Source organism: Prionailurus viverrinus, chromosome A2 (assembly GCF_022837055.1).
Source record: "Prionailurus viverrinus isolate Anna chromosome A2, UM_Priviv_1.0, whole genome shotgun sequence".
Lineage (NCBI taxonomy): Eukaryota > Metazoa > Chordata > Mammalia > Carnivora > Felidae > Prionailurus > Prionailurus viverrinus.
The window spans coordinates 54,172,454-54,190,481 of record NC_062562.1 but is presented as its reverse complement, the minus strand read 5'-3'; the positions used below and the strand labels follow the sequence as shown (position 1 = coordinate 54,190,481).

Below are 18,028 nucleotides of genomic sequence, written 5' to 3'. Positions count from 1 at the left end.
CCACATTTTACATATCCATTACATTCAGCTGACGAACATTTGAGTTGTTTCTACTTTTTGTCTATTATGAATAGACAAATATTGCTACGAACATTTGGGTAATTTTGTGTGTGTGGACGTATGTTTTAATTTCTCATGTATATGACTAGGGAGTGGAATTGCTGGTCATATGGTAACTCTGTATTTAAACTTTGTGAGGAAGTGCCAGACTTTTCTACAGTGGCTGCACCATTTTACATTCCCACCAGCAATGTATGAGGGTCCAGTTTCTACACATCCTCCCCAGCACCTGTTATTACCTGTCTTTTTATTATAAACATCCTGTTGGGTGTGAGGTGGTATCTCATTGTGGTTTTGATTTGCATTTCCAGTGATGTTGAGCATCTTTTCATGTGCTTATTGGCCATGTGTGTCCTCTTCTAAGAAATATCTAAATCCTTGGCTCATTTTTTTTTTTTAACTGACTGCTTTATCTTTTTATTTTTGACTTGAAAGAGTTCTTTAGATATTCTGGTTACTAAACCATTGTATGATGTGTGTTTTGCAAATATTTCCTCCCATTCTCTGGGTTGTCTTTTGTGTGTGGAAGGGCAGGGTTTCTTTTTACTTTCCTAATAACTTTTTTCTTTTTTTAAGCTTTTATTTTTAAGTAATCTGTACACCCACCGTTGGGCTCGAACTCACAACTCCAAGGTCAGGAACCAATGCTTCACCAACTGAGCCAGCTAGGCACCCCATTTACTTTTTTAATATCTTTTGAAGCACAGAAGTTTAAATTTTGGCAGTGTCTAATATGTCTGTTTTCTGTTACCTTACTATATGTACATTTGTGTAACCACCATCGCAGTCAAGACACCGAACTCTCCCCTCACCAAAAAGTTCTCCCTCCTGCTGCCATGCTGAGCTCACACCCCATAGATGCTGTTTTTAAACTACCATTATACCTTCATTGGCCTGAGAGTCTTTTATGTGTGTGTTTGTGTTCATCTTTAATGTTCTTGTTTTTTGTTTAATAGGCAGAAACAAGCCAGGGAGCTCTGGGCACACTGGCAAATGTAGTAACCTCCCTTGCCAACTTGAGTGAGTCCCTTAACAATGGTGACGCTTCGGAAATGCAGCCGGAGGACCAGTCCGCAAGTGAGATTACTCGGTATGATCCCATGAGGGTGGAGGCTCTGCCCAGTGTGCACACTTAGCTGCTGTTTTGTGAGGGCTGGCGGCAGCATTTTGACACCCACCCTGTATTTAATCAAGGATGGTAAAGTCACAGTGTCCCTGCACATCTGTCTTCCTTCACATTTTAACTATGGGAACCAGGATTCGTTTATATTACATGATATAAAACAATCAAAGTTGCTTTTCATTCCAAACAATGAAAAAGGAAATGGAGTGACTGAGTGGAAGCAGGGAAAACCCTTCAATAGACAGGTGTTCCTTGCATTAGTTATTTTGAGTAAATATTAATAGTTCATCCCCTTTCCCACTTCTGTTTTAGCCTATTTTTCCAAATAGTCTAAAGCTTAAGTCCATCAGGGTGTTAGCTACTAGCGTTAGCTGGCCCTGGACATCCGTAACCGGCTGCAGAGAGTTTCTTCTCCATAGGCTCTCGTGTTTGCTCCTTTCCTGTGGGACTGGTCACCCCTGCCTGTCTTGCCAGGCTGGGCAGATGTACAGCTGGAGGCCACACAAGTGCCCCGGGCCTCATGATCTCTTGCAGTCTGATAGCAAAGAGGATGGGATTCGAGTTGGATAGAATTCTGTTTCCACCATTTACTGGGTGGTTGGTCTTAGAAGAGTTATGTAACATCTCCAGGCCTCAGCTTTCATATCTATAAAATGGGGAGGGTTCTACCTTAGAGAGTAGTGTGAAAAATAGAAATTATGTGTTAAATAATATATAGCTTAGTGCCCATGATGATGTATGGACTGTACGCAGAAACTTTGTCATCCCTTCCCCCAGCAGGTAGAATTTAATGATCTTTTCCCCATTGCATGGTTTTTCTAGATTATGTCTCAGCTAGAGTTCTGATCCTCCTAAAAGCTGTGGATTCACACCACTGACTGCTTCATTTTTGCTCACAGGGCATTTGATACCTTAGCTAAAGCACTTAATACCACAGACAGCTCCTCACCTCCGAGCCTAGCAGATGGCATAGATGCCAGTGGAGGAGGCGGCATCCACGTCATCAGCAGAGACCAGTCCACACCCATCATCGAGGTCGAAGGGCCCCTCCTTTCAGATACTCATGTCACATTTAAGGTGAGTGCATTCAGCCTATCCACATGCCCCAGCCTCCCAGCCTGCAGTGTAAAGCCAAAATCTTGTAGCAAGCTCATTTTCATGTTGTGGCTTTTGATCCAGACCTGGTGTTCCAGAACAGTATTCTCATTAAAAAGCATTTTCACTCCATTTTGCTCATTTGGCTCTCAAGGTAACTTGCCCTGAAGCAGGTGTGGCCTGTCCTTGCCAAGAGGGGTTGACAAGGTGCTGACCGTCGAGGGTTTTTAATGGACTGCTCTGCCTTTTCTAGGATGGCCTAGCTCCAGCACAGGCTCAGTCAGGCACCTTTGTCTGTTTCAGCATGCAGGCAGCCAGCCCTCATTCCTAGCCGCTGGTCCTGACCACTTGCCATCGCTAGCCACAGAACTTTGAAGAGCTATTAGTCTTCCCCACAGGCTCCTCCATGGCCTTGCTTCCAAAAGACACTCCTCAGTTTCTAGGGCTACAGACCGTGTCTTCCTATCCCCGAGTGCTCTTGACTAGAGAGGCCTGACCAGTCACTTAGGAAGACTGGGTCCCTGCTCATAGTTGCCCACTGGTGCCAAGAATATAGGTCACCAGTGGGATTCCAGCATCAAAGGCATTAATGCCCCTTCTGGACAGTGGAGCTCTGGAGCCCAGGCCTGAGCATTCTGATGATGGGATCTCGTCCTCCCACCATATGGGTTTCTTTTCAGCTCTCACTCACTGTTACCCTGAGGCCACCTACCAAATGCCCACTAGCTATGAAGTTGACCCCTGTTCCCAGATTCAATTTAGATTTTAACCTCCAGCTCAAAATGGAATTGCTTTAGAACAAATAGCAATTTAGTTGAGGCAAAAGTTGAAAAGTATGTCTGTGTGTGATTGAGCTGGGAGGTCACCATCATTGACCACATTCTGAGGGCCATCAGGCCCGAGTTCATTGGGCAAGAGACCACAGGGTGTTGGTGCCAGCCCCCCGCTGCAGAGGACACAGGTTTCATAAGGATGGGTCTGCACAGGAGCTTTAGCATTAGAGATTATTACAACTCAAGTGTCACAGTTGTTGAAATGTGACAGGGATTCATGTTGACCTGTCTCTCTGTCACCTCCTGTGCTGTGTGCCTCTTCTTCTCCAGCTCACCATGCCCAGCCCAATGCCAGAGTACCTCAATGTGCACTACATCTGCGAGTCAGCGTCCCGCCTACTTTTCCTCTCCATGCACTGGGCCAGGTCAATCCCAGCTTTTCAGGCACTTGGGTAAGTGGCCTTTTCTCTCTGTGCATATCTTTCAGCAAGAGCCCTCCCCTCATTAGGAGTGGCCCAGAAGATATCTGAGGGCCATTCTAGTTTGTTCCTGTGATCTCATTCAAGTGACCTGATTTTCTTATTAAACACACTAAGTGGACTGGTAGCCGAGGTCCATGGTTGCCACTATTTCGGTGTTACTCAAACTTTTATCAGCCTTCTCCATATGCCAAGGACTTGGTGCTGGGAGCCAGGGATGGAGTGGAGCAAAAGGCAGGAGTCATCCTGAAATGTTGAGACAAGTAGCAGGAGCTCCTCAGATAGGGTCATACTGTTTGCAGCATGGTAGCCATGCTGTCCTGAGTATAAATCATCCAAGACAGGGCTGAAGGCTGGCGTGGCTGGCCTCTTCCTGTCTCCAGTGCCAGCTTCTCCCCTGCAGGGTTTGCAGACCCTCTGTTCTCTGTCTGCAGGGTGTGTCTCCCACCCCCTTAGCTCTTAGCCCTTGGATCACTGCAGCCTCTTCTGACAGCCATGTCAGGGCCACTGTGAGTTTAGAAGGCTGTAGGAGATGCCAGTTTAGTCATACCCATTCAGATTTCTCATTACTGAAGTCTAAAGAGTCTTTGTTAAGAGAATAGTTTATCCTCAGAGGGACTTTAGTTAAGAGATTCACACAGACAGTGGTGTTTTCAGAGAATGGTCCTGAACATACCATAGACCTTCAAGAAACACTTGCTGAATCGACTTGTTTGGGGCAAACTGGGCCCTGGAGAATGCCAGCATGTACCCACACCCACTCTGACCTCTGTCCCCAGGCAGGACTGCAACACCAGCCTGGTGCGGGCCTGCTGGAACGAGCTCTTCACCCTCGGCCTCGCCCAGTGTGCCCAGGTCATGAGTCTCTCCACTATCCTGGCGGCTATTGTCAACCACCTGCAGAACAGCATCCAGGAAGGTAGGGCTGGGCTGGGCTGTGGGGGATTGCATCTCGGTTCAAGCTGACTCCTTGCAAACTGGCCAGCCTCAGTGTCCCACAGCATCCACAGGCTGAAGGTAGTTTAACATTTAAGTCCTAGGACCTTTACCAGTGAGAACATTTAAATTTCCACCCGTCTGTCATCTTATAAGGCATATGAAAGGCGAAAGAAAGATAATTGAAAAAATTGCCAACTTCCTGATACATAGGCATTTGGTGATGTTTCCAGCATAATCTTACATTTCCATCTTGATTGGCAGGCATACATGGAAAAAAACTAGTTTTTCACCTGTGGGGTGAAAGAAAAACCCAGTTTTTCCCTACTGTGCTTCTCTTCCCTGCATGTCTCCTTTACTACTCACACAGAACACTTTTTTTTTTTTTTTTTTGAGAGAAAGAGCACGAGAACACAGGGGAGAGGAGCAGAGGGGGAAAGAGAGTAAATCTCAAACAGGCTCCATGCTTAGCGAGAAGCCTGATGCAGGGCTCAATCTCACGACCATGAGATCATGACCTGCGCCAAAATCAGAAGTTGGACACTTTACCAACTGATCCACCCAGACTCCCCAAGCACTTCAGTTCTGGAACTTGTAGTCACCAATGTGTGGAGGTGTTTCCCCACAACAGGCAATTCCCTGTGACACCAGGTGGGTGTCTTACAATTTAATTCAATTCTGACACTGTCTACCCAGAGATAGTGTCAGATCCCACGGGTGTTAAGGGCTCAGTCCCATAAGACCCTGTCCCCAATACACACACACAAATCCAGGCTATCACCTGTGCTTCTGACCAACCTGCTGTAGATCAGAGGTTGCAGCAGCCCTCAAGTTGGATTCATTCACTAGCGTTGCTCACAGAACTTGAGGAGACACTTAAGTTCACCACTTTTTAAAAGGATATGATAAAGGATACAGATGAACAGCCAGATGAAGAGATACATAGGGTGAGGTCTGAGAGAATCTCAAGTGCAGGAGTTTCTGTCCCCGTGGACTTGGGGTACTTCACCCTCTGGTGTGTGTGTGTTCACCAACTTGGAAGCTCTCTGAACCCCATACTATTGGGATTTTATGATGGAGACTTCCTTCCTCATGTGGGCATGATCAATTATTAACTCCGTGTCTAGCTCCTCTCCCCACTCTGGAGGATGAGGGACGGGGCTGGAAATTCCAAGTTTCTCGGCATGCCTTAGTCTTTCCAGGGGCCAGGCCCCATAGATTCACCTCAAAAGATGAATCCTAGTGCTCTTAACACATAGGAGCTTACAAGGGTTTTAGGAGCTCTTTGTCAGGAACAGGGTCAAAGACAAATATTAGAATAAGATGTCGTGGTAGTGCTCTTATCACTTAGAAATTAACAAGGGTTTCAGGAGCTCTGTGCCAGAAACTGGGGGCAGAGACCAACAGACAGATTTTTTATTATCTCGTAACAGGTTACCCTTCCCCATATAACAAATTCTCACAATCCTAGAGAGACTATTATCACAGTAAGGTCCCTGGATTGCCCCAAGTGAAACAGCAAGCAGAAGAGCCAAGCACAGACAAGGGTCGTGCAGACCCCCTAGTCCAGGACACAGTTGCATACCCAGCTGCTGCTCATGAGCGAAGGTGACTCTCTTCCAGAAAGATTTGTGGCAACTACCTAACATTTGGTGGTCAGATCCCAGCCATGTCAGGACAGGAGATAGCCAGTGCAGATAGCCCTCTGCCTGCCGGAAGTCCATAGTACATCAAAGACATAGTCTTGAGGGAGCACACCTAGGATTCAGCACTGACACTAAAAATCTACACCTGATACTGAATTGCAGTTGAGCTGCACTTTTCATTAGGCATTCCAGATGTTTGATTATCTAGGAATTCGAGTTACCTAGTCACACCTTTGTTTTTCTAGTTACTCCTTTGGACTAGTAACGTAAAGCTGATTTTTTTTTTTTAACCCTGTAACATTTTGTTGATTTTAAGTTAGATTTGTTCACAAATGAGGATTGGTTTCCTTTATTTTTAACTGAGTGTAATAATACTAATACCTTCAGCAAATACTACCATGAAGATTAAATCGGAAAACACACAATTGTTTCCACAACTAAAAAATGTCGACATTTAATGGTCATATCGTAAACATTTATTAAATGCCTGCAGAGACTTAGAAAATCTGACCACTGTTAAGAATTGACTTATAGGTCTTAAGCACAGAATAAAAGGAGTTACCAGTTTGTGCCTATAGGCCAAAGTTGCTGCCCAACGTGGGGCCAGGGAGAATCGCTGGTCTGGGGGATTATTACTGAGACACCATACATAGCAGAGTGGAATTTGGGTACCTATTGTCACTTCTCCTTCACCTGGAAACTGAGGCTGTTAACCATCTTAAGGTAAATGGTTTTCCATTAAAAAGTGAAATTATTTTCTCTTCTCTTTGAATCTGTGGCTCCTCAAAGCAGCTTGTGTTGTTATTCTTACCAGCCTTTCTCAGAGGATCTGTGATGTTGATTTGTAGATAAACTTTCTGGAGACCGGATAAAGCAAGTCATGGAGCACATCTGGAAGCTTCAGGAATTCTGTAACAGTATGGCGAAGCTGGATATAGATGGCTATGAGTATGCATACCTTAAAGCTATAGTTCTCTTTAGCCCCGGTAAGATATGTGGTGGTGACTCACAACAGTTTTCCGCCTATGTCTACTGATATTTCTGAACATGAACATGTTGTCACGCTGTCAGCCATGTAGAGAGAGCCCTGCCAGATTGTATGTGACAGAATGTTCTCCTAAAAGGTGTGCTTTGCTAGCTAACATATAACGTTCTTTTAAATTGTTTTTATAGTCCCAAAGACATATGCCATAGTGCCTTCCAGATGTTTGACTTCATATGTTGAATAGATCTATTCTGTATCCTAATTTAAACCATTGGCCAAACAAGACTTCAGCATACAAAACAGAGTAGTATACTACTGTCCAATGTCCTTTTTTGTTCATTTTGATTTGTTTTGCTTTCCTTTTTGCCAATTTTTAGTTTGTATTAGCATATGTCCTCCAGTATAGACTGAAACTGCACAAGTTTACCTGTTCCTGGAGGACAGTAGCAGCAGCTGAAGAAGAGGCAGCAGGACTGACTGGCTGGCCTCACTGCCCCCCTCTCGGCTGTTGTCTCGGAGCCTCCAGAGAGGTCACTCAGGCTGACTGCTGAACTCGATAGCAGGGTTGGACACCGCTAACTCCCTCCCTTCTTCCCCAGCCATCCACTCATGAACAACAAAGTAGCTAATAAAAATGGGAGAAATTATGTATTAAATACATAGAAAGTAATGATAATTTCTAATCTCATGTGATAGTTCCAAGCCAGATGTCCAAACCAAGCCAGGTGGGGCTGGTGAGGCTGGTGTGACCACTCAGGAGCCCAGCCCTCTCCCGGAAACCCTCAGGCCTTGGCAGAGCATTGAGCAAAAACTAATGTTTTAACAGTAATATCCAAACCAGATCCACCTTCAGAGTTCAATCTACATTGTACTTGAGAAATTTGCCAGAGGCTTAATTAAAAATACTAAGAAGTCTGCAAGCGAGGCTTTCAGAATACACAAGGCAATTCAGGGGTACTTTTCTCTTTTTAGACCATCCAGGTTTGACCAGCACAAGCCAGATTGAAAAATTCCAAGAAAAGGCACAGATGGAATTGCAGGACTACGTTCAGAAAACCTATTCGGAAGACACGTACCGGTGAGGCGCAAAGATACACACTCTTGCTGTGGGGCAGGAGGGGGTGCAGCTGGATCTGTAGTCACAAATATAAATTGTCAGCCTTTCCACGTCTGGCAGCCCGGTGAAGCCTCCTTTTGATCACACTTTAGTTCTTGCATTTCATGGATGGTAACAGTGTGTGGAAAGTGCTAGGTGGGAGGGGCAGGAATACTGGACCATTCCAGTGTTTGCTGGGTAAACTGCAGGTGGAAACTTGGGTGGTTCTTCTGTAACATGAGGGTTTGGAATCGTTGCTGTGTAATTCCCTCCGAGGCTCACATCGTGCACAGACGGTAGTTCTCACGGAGATTCCCTTTGTCCAGAAGAGCAGCTGTGCCCCCGTGGTCTGCGTCCACTGAAGAGGCCAAGCTAGCGTACGTGATAGCAAAGTTTTTGTTGACAGAAACCGACCCCGACCTCTACAAAGGAGTGAGTGGGTTATAGAAAATAGTAATTTTGCCGTCAGATAAACTGATTTTTTTTGAACTCCCATTTTTTAGGTAAAAAAGTTAGTTTGTATTATTTGTAATGATTGGGCAGCAAATACATGTATATACACATATACTCATAGATATACATGTGAGCCTTTGTCATGCAAAACTGAACAGGAAAGTTCTGAAATAGGGCAGGATGCCTGGCAGGCTTTCCAGCCAAGGAGTGGAGGAGCTCTTTCCCCATGACCACTTCCAACCCACTGGAAACTCCATGAATTACTGAGGTCATGTCAGACAAACTATTTAATATTCCCTTCCCCGCCCTGTCCTCTCAAAATAAACACTGGAGCAAAATTGACCCATAAGATACACGGCCCCACTTCTCTCCATGTGTGTCCCCTTCACAGACCTCAATCCAAAGATGCCCCACAGAATGAGAATGCCAGGCCCCAGGGACCCATTTCTGTGGTGTGATTGGCAGACCTGTAGCTGGCCCTGCTGGGAGAGAACCTCCTCTGCTTTAGGCACACCTCCATGGCCCAAGCATAGCTTTTGCCAGAGCAGGATCCATTTTGACTGGAATCTATGAAAACCTCACCATGAGTCTCAAGTGATTACAGCCTCAATACATATAGAATGGGACTGCCAATGGGAGCTCTGCCACCCATACCCAGAGCTCATCCAACCCAGCCAGGTACGCGGGCAAGCTGTCCCCAGAGGTAGCCATGGGCCTACTCCCACACAGTGTCCGTGGTCAGAAGAGGCTGGAAATGCCCCTGTAGGGACTGCTAACAGAACCACACAGCACACTAGAGTCATCTTGACAACAGCAGCTCTCTGGCCTTTGAAAGTAGGTGTTTCTACAAAAATCTAGTGAGGGACCCAGGGATAGATAAAGGGCATGGTAAGAAAAGTGATTTGGAACCAAAAATGAGATAAGGGAGGCTTTCTCATAGGATAGGACTCAGAAACTCACTCAAAGACAGTTCCCCCAAAAGCCCTAGGACGGTTGACACCCGTTTCTGCATTGTTTTAGTCTTTCCCATTTTATGCCTTTTCTCATACTGTCTGCTCCTCCTGAAATAACCCTTCTCTCCCTCCCCATTGTTTATATCTCTGCTGAGAGAAAAACCTCAGCCAGCCTCTAAGGCCCAGCTGACCTGTCCCCCCCCACCCCCACCCCAAGATGTCCGACTTGATTGACCCTTGCTGAGTTTCCAAGATCCTTCATCCTGTCTGCCCCTTCTGGTCTGTGGTGGTGTCCCCTTACATCTTTGTGTGCCCTGCAAGACTCATGGTGGCTGGGCGAATGGACGATGATGCTGGAATGCTGCTTGCATAATCTGTATTTTCTCTTTTTAAAAATAACAGTGTTCACTGTAGGAAAGAAATTAGAACATTCTGGAAAGTAAAATGAAAGCTTTTCAGTTCCTGTAAATAGCACTATCCATAGTTAACGTTTTATGCATTTCCTTCCAGAAATTTTTTATGTCTGTGTAACTGGAATCATAAAATCCAAAGTAAGGTTTTGTAACCCTTTCTTCATGTAATGTTCAACAAGCATACTTCTGCATTTTCTGTGGCTGAGGAGATGCTGTCATTTCTTTAGAACTTTCCTGCTAATGAAAATATAGGTTGTTTCCAGACTAGGCTGGCACGCAGTGAGCATCCTTGCACACGTAGCTTTGTACAGTGTCTGTGGAATGGCCAATCATGTGGGATGCTTCAGATACAGTGTCCAGAGAGCCATCAGAACGGGGTCATGATGTGTCCTCCCACCGAGGGTGTTTTCAAAATGAAAACAATTTTATTGCTTCATTTTTTAATTAGGATGCTATGTGAACACTAGAGTAATACAGACAAAGGTATAATAAGTAAAAGCATTCCAGATCCCCAAACCCAGAGATCAGGGTTTTGGTGAACATTTTGGTGAACATCCTTCCAAGTACTTTTTTATACATGCCATACAAATAAATTTACACAAATGAGATTGTGTTACACTTGCTGCTTCCCGGTCTCCTTTTAGGTTTTTACTCGGCTGTACATCACAGACGTACCATCAGTGAATATATATCTTTTTTATACTTTTTGCTGAATATACAGTGTGCTCTTTTATATGGAGATACCATAATTTAACCCATCCTTTATTGATTTCCAAATTTTTCTCTTTTGGTGGAGGTGGGGAGAATTGTTATAAATGAAGGAAACATTTGTACATACATCTTTGTACTTGGTTTCGATTTTCTCTCATGATAAATCCCTACAAGAGGAACTGTTGAAATTTGAAATACAAGGGGTAAGGGGTAGGTCATGGGTCTGTTTGTTTGTTTCAATTCCAAGCAGTGCGGAGAGGGTCCCAGGGAGCCTGTCCAGGGAGAAGTCTGAAGGGCAGTGAACTCCCTTTCTCTAATGAGCCTCCCTTTTACAGATTGGCCCGGATTCTCGTTCGCCTGCCAGCACTCAGGCTGATGAGCTCAAACATAACAGAAGAACTTTTTTTTACTGGTCTCATTGGCAATGTTTCAATAGACAGCATAATCCCCTACATCCTCAAGATGGAGACAGCAGAGTATAACGGCCAGATCACCGGAGCCAGTCTATAGTGTGCACCGCACGCCTGCTGAGAAGCAGAAGGATCCTCCCAGGACCGCTCAGATAACAGAGAAAATAAAGTAGTGGTATTTTGGTATGTGCAAATATTTCCAATATGTTAGCCATTTCCTACCTGGTTTCTTCTTACCTGTTAATCCCAAACAATAGCAACTAAAAGACTAGTAGGATCCTTTCCTGCCATAAGAAATGTTTTAATGCCTTTTGATGAAGCAGATTTTGGAACAATCTTTTAACCTAATTTGTATTTAGCGATTCTCAAAGGGCAAAAAACAAAGAGTTTTATAATGTCAGAGACTAGTATTAAACAAAACTAAACGAACCTAAGAAAACAGTATGTGTGTATATATATTAAAATTTTCCTTGGAATTAATAGCTACTAATTACCAGGGTAAATAATATTAGCACTTTCTAAGCACTTCTTATCAATGCGTATGTTAGCAACATCTTGCCTGTGGGCAGGACAAATGGAAAACTGTGTATGTCTTTTGCCGAAATGCTAATGATTTCTGTGAAAACGCAATAGGGTACAGGAGACAATCATTTATGTTTAAGAAAAGATGGCATCATTCCTAATTGTATGCACACATTAGTGGTGTTGAACTAAATCCCTATGAACGATTGAGAATGTGGCTCATGTGTATCATGTAGTAAGTGGGAGTGTGGTAGTGCAGTCGGTGGGGACCCCAACCGGAAGCTTCCTCAGCTGGTGAGTTGATGATGCTTGTCAGGTTCCCTGACCTCTGGTTCTGGTCTGTGACTGGCATCTACAGGCTCCTCCAAACCTAGGGCTCTCTTGATGACTGGTTCTCAGAATTGGATTGCAGCCAGTCAGACATAAACTGCCAATTCCTGCAGCAAGTGAAAACATGCCCAAATCACCTCCACCACTCAGGGCAGACAGAGCCTTCTGACCAAAAAGTGCAAGGTGGGCATTTTGAACCTGACAGTAATTCCTAAATGCAATCTGGGGCGGTTGCTCATTGTTCAGATGGAGGAAGAAGGTCCCCTTCTCAGGGGTTTCCATTCCAAACGCCCCCTTGAGAAGGGTCTGTATTCCTGCAGTTCACTCAGAACTGTGAGGTGATTCAGCGGGGAGGGGTGCAGGATTTTGCTCCCTGTCCCAGGGTAGTGGTGATGGTATGGCTGAATGGAAGAGTTTCTCTGTTGACCTTGAATATCAGGGTTTTTCAAAGTGTTTCCAGACTCTGCATTTCTGTTGGCAGATCTTTGAATGCTACTGGCACACCATGCACTTTGATCCCCCCAGGTGTGTACCAGCAAAGAACCCTGGAGCATTTTGGGTGATGTATGCAGAAGCAGCCTACCTGCTCCTTATAAAAAACCCGTAACTCCCAAAGTTATCTTCTTTGTCCTAAGTTACAGCCACCATCATTTACAAGAGCAGAATGCAGTATAAGGAAGTTCTGTCTAGAGAAGAGCATAAATTCCCATGGATGTGAGTAAATGGTGGGCATTTCCTGCTTGGGAAAGTGGCATGTCCAAGACCAGATCAGGTACTCTCCGTTTCCTTTTTGTACAGCCCAGATTAAGAAAATACAGCATTAGGTTAAATTTGCATCTGCCAGGACCTTTTGACCAGATGGTATCCAGAAAGATCCCAGTGCACTTCCCCTGCCTCACAGGCACTCTCTGGTCTGGCTTGGGCCCTAGTCAGGGTAGGGCCTCATGTGCTATGTAGGTGCCCAGCCAGCTAGCCACTGGCTCTTGACAAAATAGGATTCTCTGTTCTGAAGTGTTAGGAGCACTTGGTGAAAGTCATTAGTAGGAATTAAGTGGGGATGGTATCTCCAACTTCTAAATTCCTGTTTGGATTTAATTATATTATTTATAGTTCATGACTTGGAAACACATTTTGGAGATAATAGGGGTGCCTGTTATAAAATGATGGAAAGAATTTAATTTTGCCAGCTTAAATTTTTGGTTTCTAACTTTGAAGAGATTTAAATTTCAAAATTAAGAAAAAAACAGCCAAGACAGTAGAGTTAGGGCAGGTCTGTTTCATTTCTACTCGTGAAGGATTTTAGCGGAGGGTATTTTCAAGCACGTTTATGCATCTTTCACAGCAAGTTGCCTGTTTTCTGTTCGATTTTTTAATATAAGCACGTCTGTTGATCACATAGCCATTCGGTGGCAATACCGGTGTCACATCTCCCAGATCTGAGTTCTCCATGTTAGGGAAAAGGCCCACCCCTCATTCCCAGGGGTGGGCCCTGGAAGTCCTGTGTCCATTCGGCTTGTAGATACCTTTGCCTTTAGACAACAGCATGGCTTAGCCAAGACCTCGACCGAGGTCCCAGCGATGCACTGTTGAAAGTTTTGGGGCAGAGAAGATGATAAACCAGCAGGAAGACAGGGAACATTTGGGTGAGTGCTGCACTCTGGCCAGGTAGCCCTGGACAAAAATCGGTTCAGCTTGGAGGGTTGTTGATTTTGACCTAGTCTTGCCCCTTGAGTCCCTTCACTGGTGATGGCTGATGGCAGTGGACCATTTTGGGCTTTGAACACTCATTGGTTTCCCAGATCCTCTTGGCTTTACTTTGAAGTCGCCTTTTCCCTAAGGATCATGTTCACACAAGCTGATTTCTTGCTGCCCCAAATCATTTCACACCTTGGACAGCAGGTCCATCCCATCTTGTCAGACTGGTTAAGAGAAGCCCAAAGTCCAGACTTTTTTAAAGGGATCCCAAGCAAATACTGAGGCTCAACTTTCACAAGGCTTTTACCCCTCGTTGGTAGTTGGTGAAACTCTAGATTTGGTTAAGTGATGCCAGCTCTCTGCCCAAGAGCAGGTTCGTTCTTTTTAATTTTTTTCAACGTTTATTTATTTTTGGGACAGAGAGAGACAGAGCATGAACGGGCGAGGGGCAGAGAGAGAGGGAGACACAGAATTGGAAACAGGCTCCAGGCTCTGAGCCATCAGCCCAGAGCCCGATGCGGGGCTCGAACTCACGGACCGCGAGATCGTGACCTGGCTGAAGTCGGACGCTTAACCGACTGCGCCACCCAGGCGCCCCAAGAGCAGGTTCTTAGTCACACAGCCTGTGCACATGTCCCTTCTGTTAACCTGGCCCTTCTTCCCTTGTGAGAAGAGGTCTATCAGCTAAAGGAGGTGGTGATATACACCATTGTTTCTTGATGAAATGGGCTCTTTTCCGGCAGTATCTCAGATAATGCTAGACAGTTTTATGTTGAAATTCTGGAGGTCATTACGTATAATCATAAAACAGGACAGGAAGAGACTTAGAAAAATTACTCAAGCAAATGATACTTTCCAAGCTATTCCATCCTTCTGATTTGAAATTTGTATGTGTGTCTATTGGGGGGTTACCATTATTTATTGTCTAGCTTCTGCCATGAGGCTGTTCTTGGGGTTTTTTTGGTGTTTGGGTTTTTATATTTCATTGCAGGTATAGTCACTTGTTAAGATGTTATGTAAATGCCCTCAAGAGGGATGGTTTCCTAGCTTCTCCATATTAAATGTGAACTCTGTTCTGAGGCAGTTGCCACCAGCCATGGTGATCGCAATGGATGCACCTACTCTTGGGCTCCCTGACGTGGCAGCCACATATCGCTAGAGCGCATGGTTGCAGCCATAGTACATATTTACTTAGCTGTTTTGCTTGTTTGGGGGATGGCCGTGGCAGGAAGGCTAAGATTTAGAAAGGCTATATCTAGTGCTTTTATTCTGGGGGAAAAAATGCATCCTAATCCTTTGGGGTGATTTCCAGTAGTCTTGCCCCCAGCCTGCTCTCTGCCTGACAAGCAGCCCTTGGCTATGAATCCAAGTTCTAGGACCTGATCAGATCAGAGTCCAGAAGTTTGTTGCCCACTTGCCGGTGGAAAGGGCCTCATGTGCAGTGGGGCTATCTAGATGACATTTCATCTCTAAGTGTAGGCCGTGAAGTGTCATCTTCTGACATTCGCTTTTATCCCCGGGGGCGGGGGGGTGGGGGGAGGTAGGGAGGCAGTGCCCTTTAGACCCTGGAAGGTTGGAGCAGGCCAGGCAGATGCCCACATGCTTCCTTTATCCCACTTCCAGTCTCTAGATTGTACGGCTCTTTGAAAATGTCTTAACTTTGATGTAAATTTGTAAAGCCAAGCCCTAATCGAGGTAGCGGGTTTGGGTCTTTTGTACACAGGGTTCTGGACATCCCCACGTGTGCCTCTTGCCAGCGCACACTTGCGCATGTCCAGCCCTGGGGTCCCTTCAGCGGCATTGTGCGTGTACAGATTTATAGGCTTGTATGACTGAATGAATGTACATGTGTTTATATCTATATATGTACAGTGTATATAGTGTGTGTATGTGTACATAGATGTATATTATGTATACAGACATGTAGCCATGTATCCAAAATTTCCTTATGTTTTAAAGAGAGTCTATGATAGAGTTGCTAAAGTAAATGGATGTGGGTGTTCCAAGGTCCCTCAGCAGGATGGATTTGCTGATATTTTAACTCCATTTTCCTTTGGGTGAGCCTGGCTGGGAAAGGCCATGAAGACAGAATCTCCACTCTGTACCAGGGAAGATTCCAGACAGAAAAGGTCCTGACAGGAGGACACTGCCGTATATTCTCTAGGTTCAGGCAAGGGCCAGAAAGGTAGAAGACCGTTCATCCTTATGTCCAAAACTAGGTGGGGACCTTTAACTTGGCTGCCACACACCTGTTTATGGCCTGACTAGAAGGAACTTGATAGTAGGAGCTGTCGGCCTTCCCAGACACTCGCTCTGTCATGTGGTCCAGAGACAGGCATCATAGTCAGAGATTCAGAGTGGTCCTTGTTCTGGGGCCTGACTCCTCGTGTGGTAGTGATTTCCTATGCTCACCCGGATTTAGCAAACGGTGGGCACTGCCCGGTGAGTAAACAGATTCCCATGTCTCTAGTGCCAGTTGAAAAAAACCTACCAAGCAGTCTTTTAAGATAAACATGAATATGATAACTAAATTATGGAATATTAAGTTACAAATCTTAAATTACTTCTCTAGCATGTGAATAAAATCCAATGACGTAAATCCTTCCTATAAATTGATTTAAACATGTCAGATAAAAATTGGATTTTAATATGGCTACATGTGCCCTTTAAGCTACAGATACCTAATTTTCCTCGCCCAGGTCTATTCTGATGAATTTTCCCCCTTAATCGGGCTTTAAACTGAGACACGGCACGCGGGAGCCAGGGCCCAGCCCGGCGTAGTTGTTTGCAGAGCTGGTGAATGGGGCCTGCCTGGCGGGAGGGCTGAAAGCTGGCCCGCTGAAGGGAACTGGAGAACAGCAAAAACTCACATAGCCCATAGGTTTTCTGTTGTTTTTTAAAATAAGCTACCGAAATGTTTGAAAACACTTCATTGAGACTATAGTACTCAGTGCCTTTTGTGAGACGGTGGGTCATTTAGCCTTCAGCTTCCCCTATATTTGATGTAAAAGAAGCTCCTACTTCGCTGGCCTCATCCAACAGTACTTCCTGACCTTCCCCTGTCCCTGCCTGTCGTGACAATCACACTCTTGAAGGTGGCTTTCCAGTTAAAATACAAGAGGAAGCTTGACAGTCTCTCAATCTTCAAAGTAAAAGTTTTCATTTGGGGCTATCTTAACAGCAATCTAAAAGTAATTAAAGTTTGAGCTTAAAAAGAGTATCTTAAGGGTGGGGAATGTCGGAGATACTTTTAGGGCCCAGCTATACTTCCAGTTCAGAAGCCAGTAATTCTGGTGTCTCAATATTTATACACACAGCATAGAAAAAATGCTATAAAAATCAATGTTCAGCAACATTTATCAACTGACAGACTGTGAGAAAGCTTAATATTTGGATAACATTTGGAAGTAGTAGACTTTATGTTAAAAACGACTTCTCTTTAGGAACGTGTACTCAGTTACCATTTTAACGACCAGAGCGGCCACGGGCTCAGATGATGCCGCCACACAACTCAAGTGCTGGGATATTTTTCTACAGCCTCCGTTCTCCCAACTACCTTGTAATAAGCCAGTGTTCAACTAGTTTTATAACTGAAAAGCTGCACATTTTTCATAGTACAAACCCTAGTTTTTACCTGTAGTTTGGACCTCTCCGTTAAAATGTAGCTGCATTACCGGCCCTTTTAAAAGACATCTGTTAAAGGAAAATTCGGGTGTTAGATTTTCTTGGGACCGTTTCTGTAACTTCTGCCCTTCACAATATAGAAAATACTGTTCATGCCATTACATTTTAATTCCAGGTTTAAAACCTGTCGAAAGCTGGAGCTTGAAATCAGCTTTATGTGATGGCATTTAAAAAATAGCATGTTCTTTTTAAACTGAGTTTTATATCTAATCAGTGTCTTCAGTCTTGAAGAAGAATTTGCATTGTTGTGTTTGTATATAGAGTATTGCAGTGCATGAATTAGCTTTTATGCATTTTATTAAATGCTGTCTCAATGTGGCATTATTGTTGTGGCTTAATACTACTACCTAAATGAGGTTTATACTATTAAAAAAGTGAATTAAAGACTAATGTGCATCTGCTCATTTCTTCTAATAGTAACACCAGTAATGCCTGACCCCCAGGAGCACCCGCAGGAAGTACCCGCAGGTACTTCCCTAGCCGTCAGTCTACTTGATGGTCCACCTGACTTGCAAATACCTTTAGTGGGAAAGAAGGTGTGGAAGTCCAAAAGCCAGGTCGGTGGTTCTGGAGGGGAGCACAGCTGAGGTGCCAGGCTACACAAGCTGCAGTCACAGATGATACTCAAAAGCCAGGCCTCCAACCAGCCGGCTCATCCTGTAAG

General features: G+C 44.6%; 1 protein-coding gene across 8 annotated transcripts in view; it reads left to right on the top strand.

The window, feature by feature from the left end:
* The window catches only part of NR2C2 (nuclear receptor subfamily 2 group C member 2), a 100,511-nt gene extending 82,757 nt beyond the window's left edge, over positions 1 to 17,754 (top strand). For 7 of the 8 annotated variants that reach the window (XM_047843599.1, XM_047843579.1, XM_047843628.1 and 4 more), the window contains 7 exons: positions 1,017 to 1,150; positions 2,083 to 2,260; positions 3,382 to 3,503; positions 4,310 to 4,449; positions 6,961 to 7,098; positions 8,070 to 8,175; positions 11,059 to 17,754. In XM_047843599.1, coding sequence (XP_047699555.1) covers positions 1,017 to 1,150; positions 2,083 to 2,260; positions 3,382 to 3,503; positions 4,310 to 4,449; positions 6,961 to 7,098; positions 8,070 to 8,175; positions 11,059 to 11,233 — 993 coding nt within the window. In that variant the 3' untranslated portion in view covers positions 11,234 to 17,754. The remainder of the gene's footprint in view (positions 1 to 1,016; positions 1,151 to 2,082; positions 2,261 to 3,381; positions 3,504 to 4,309; positions 4,450 to 6,960; positions 7,099 to 8,069; positions 8,176 to 11,058) is intronic. The other variant, XR_007148899.1, reaches the window with a different exon arrangement.
* The last annotated feature ends 274 nt before the right edge of the window (positions 17,755 to 18,028 follow it).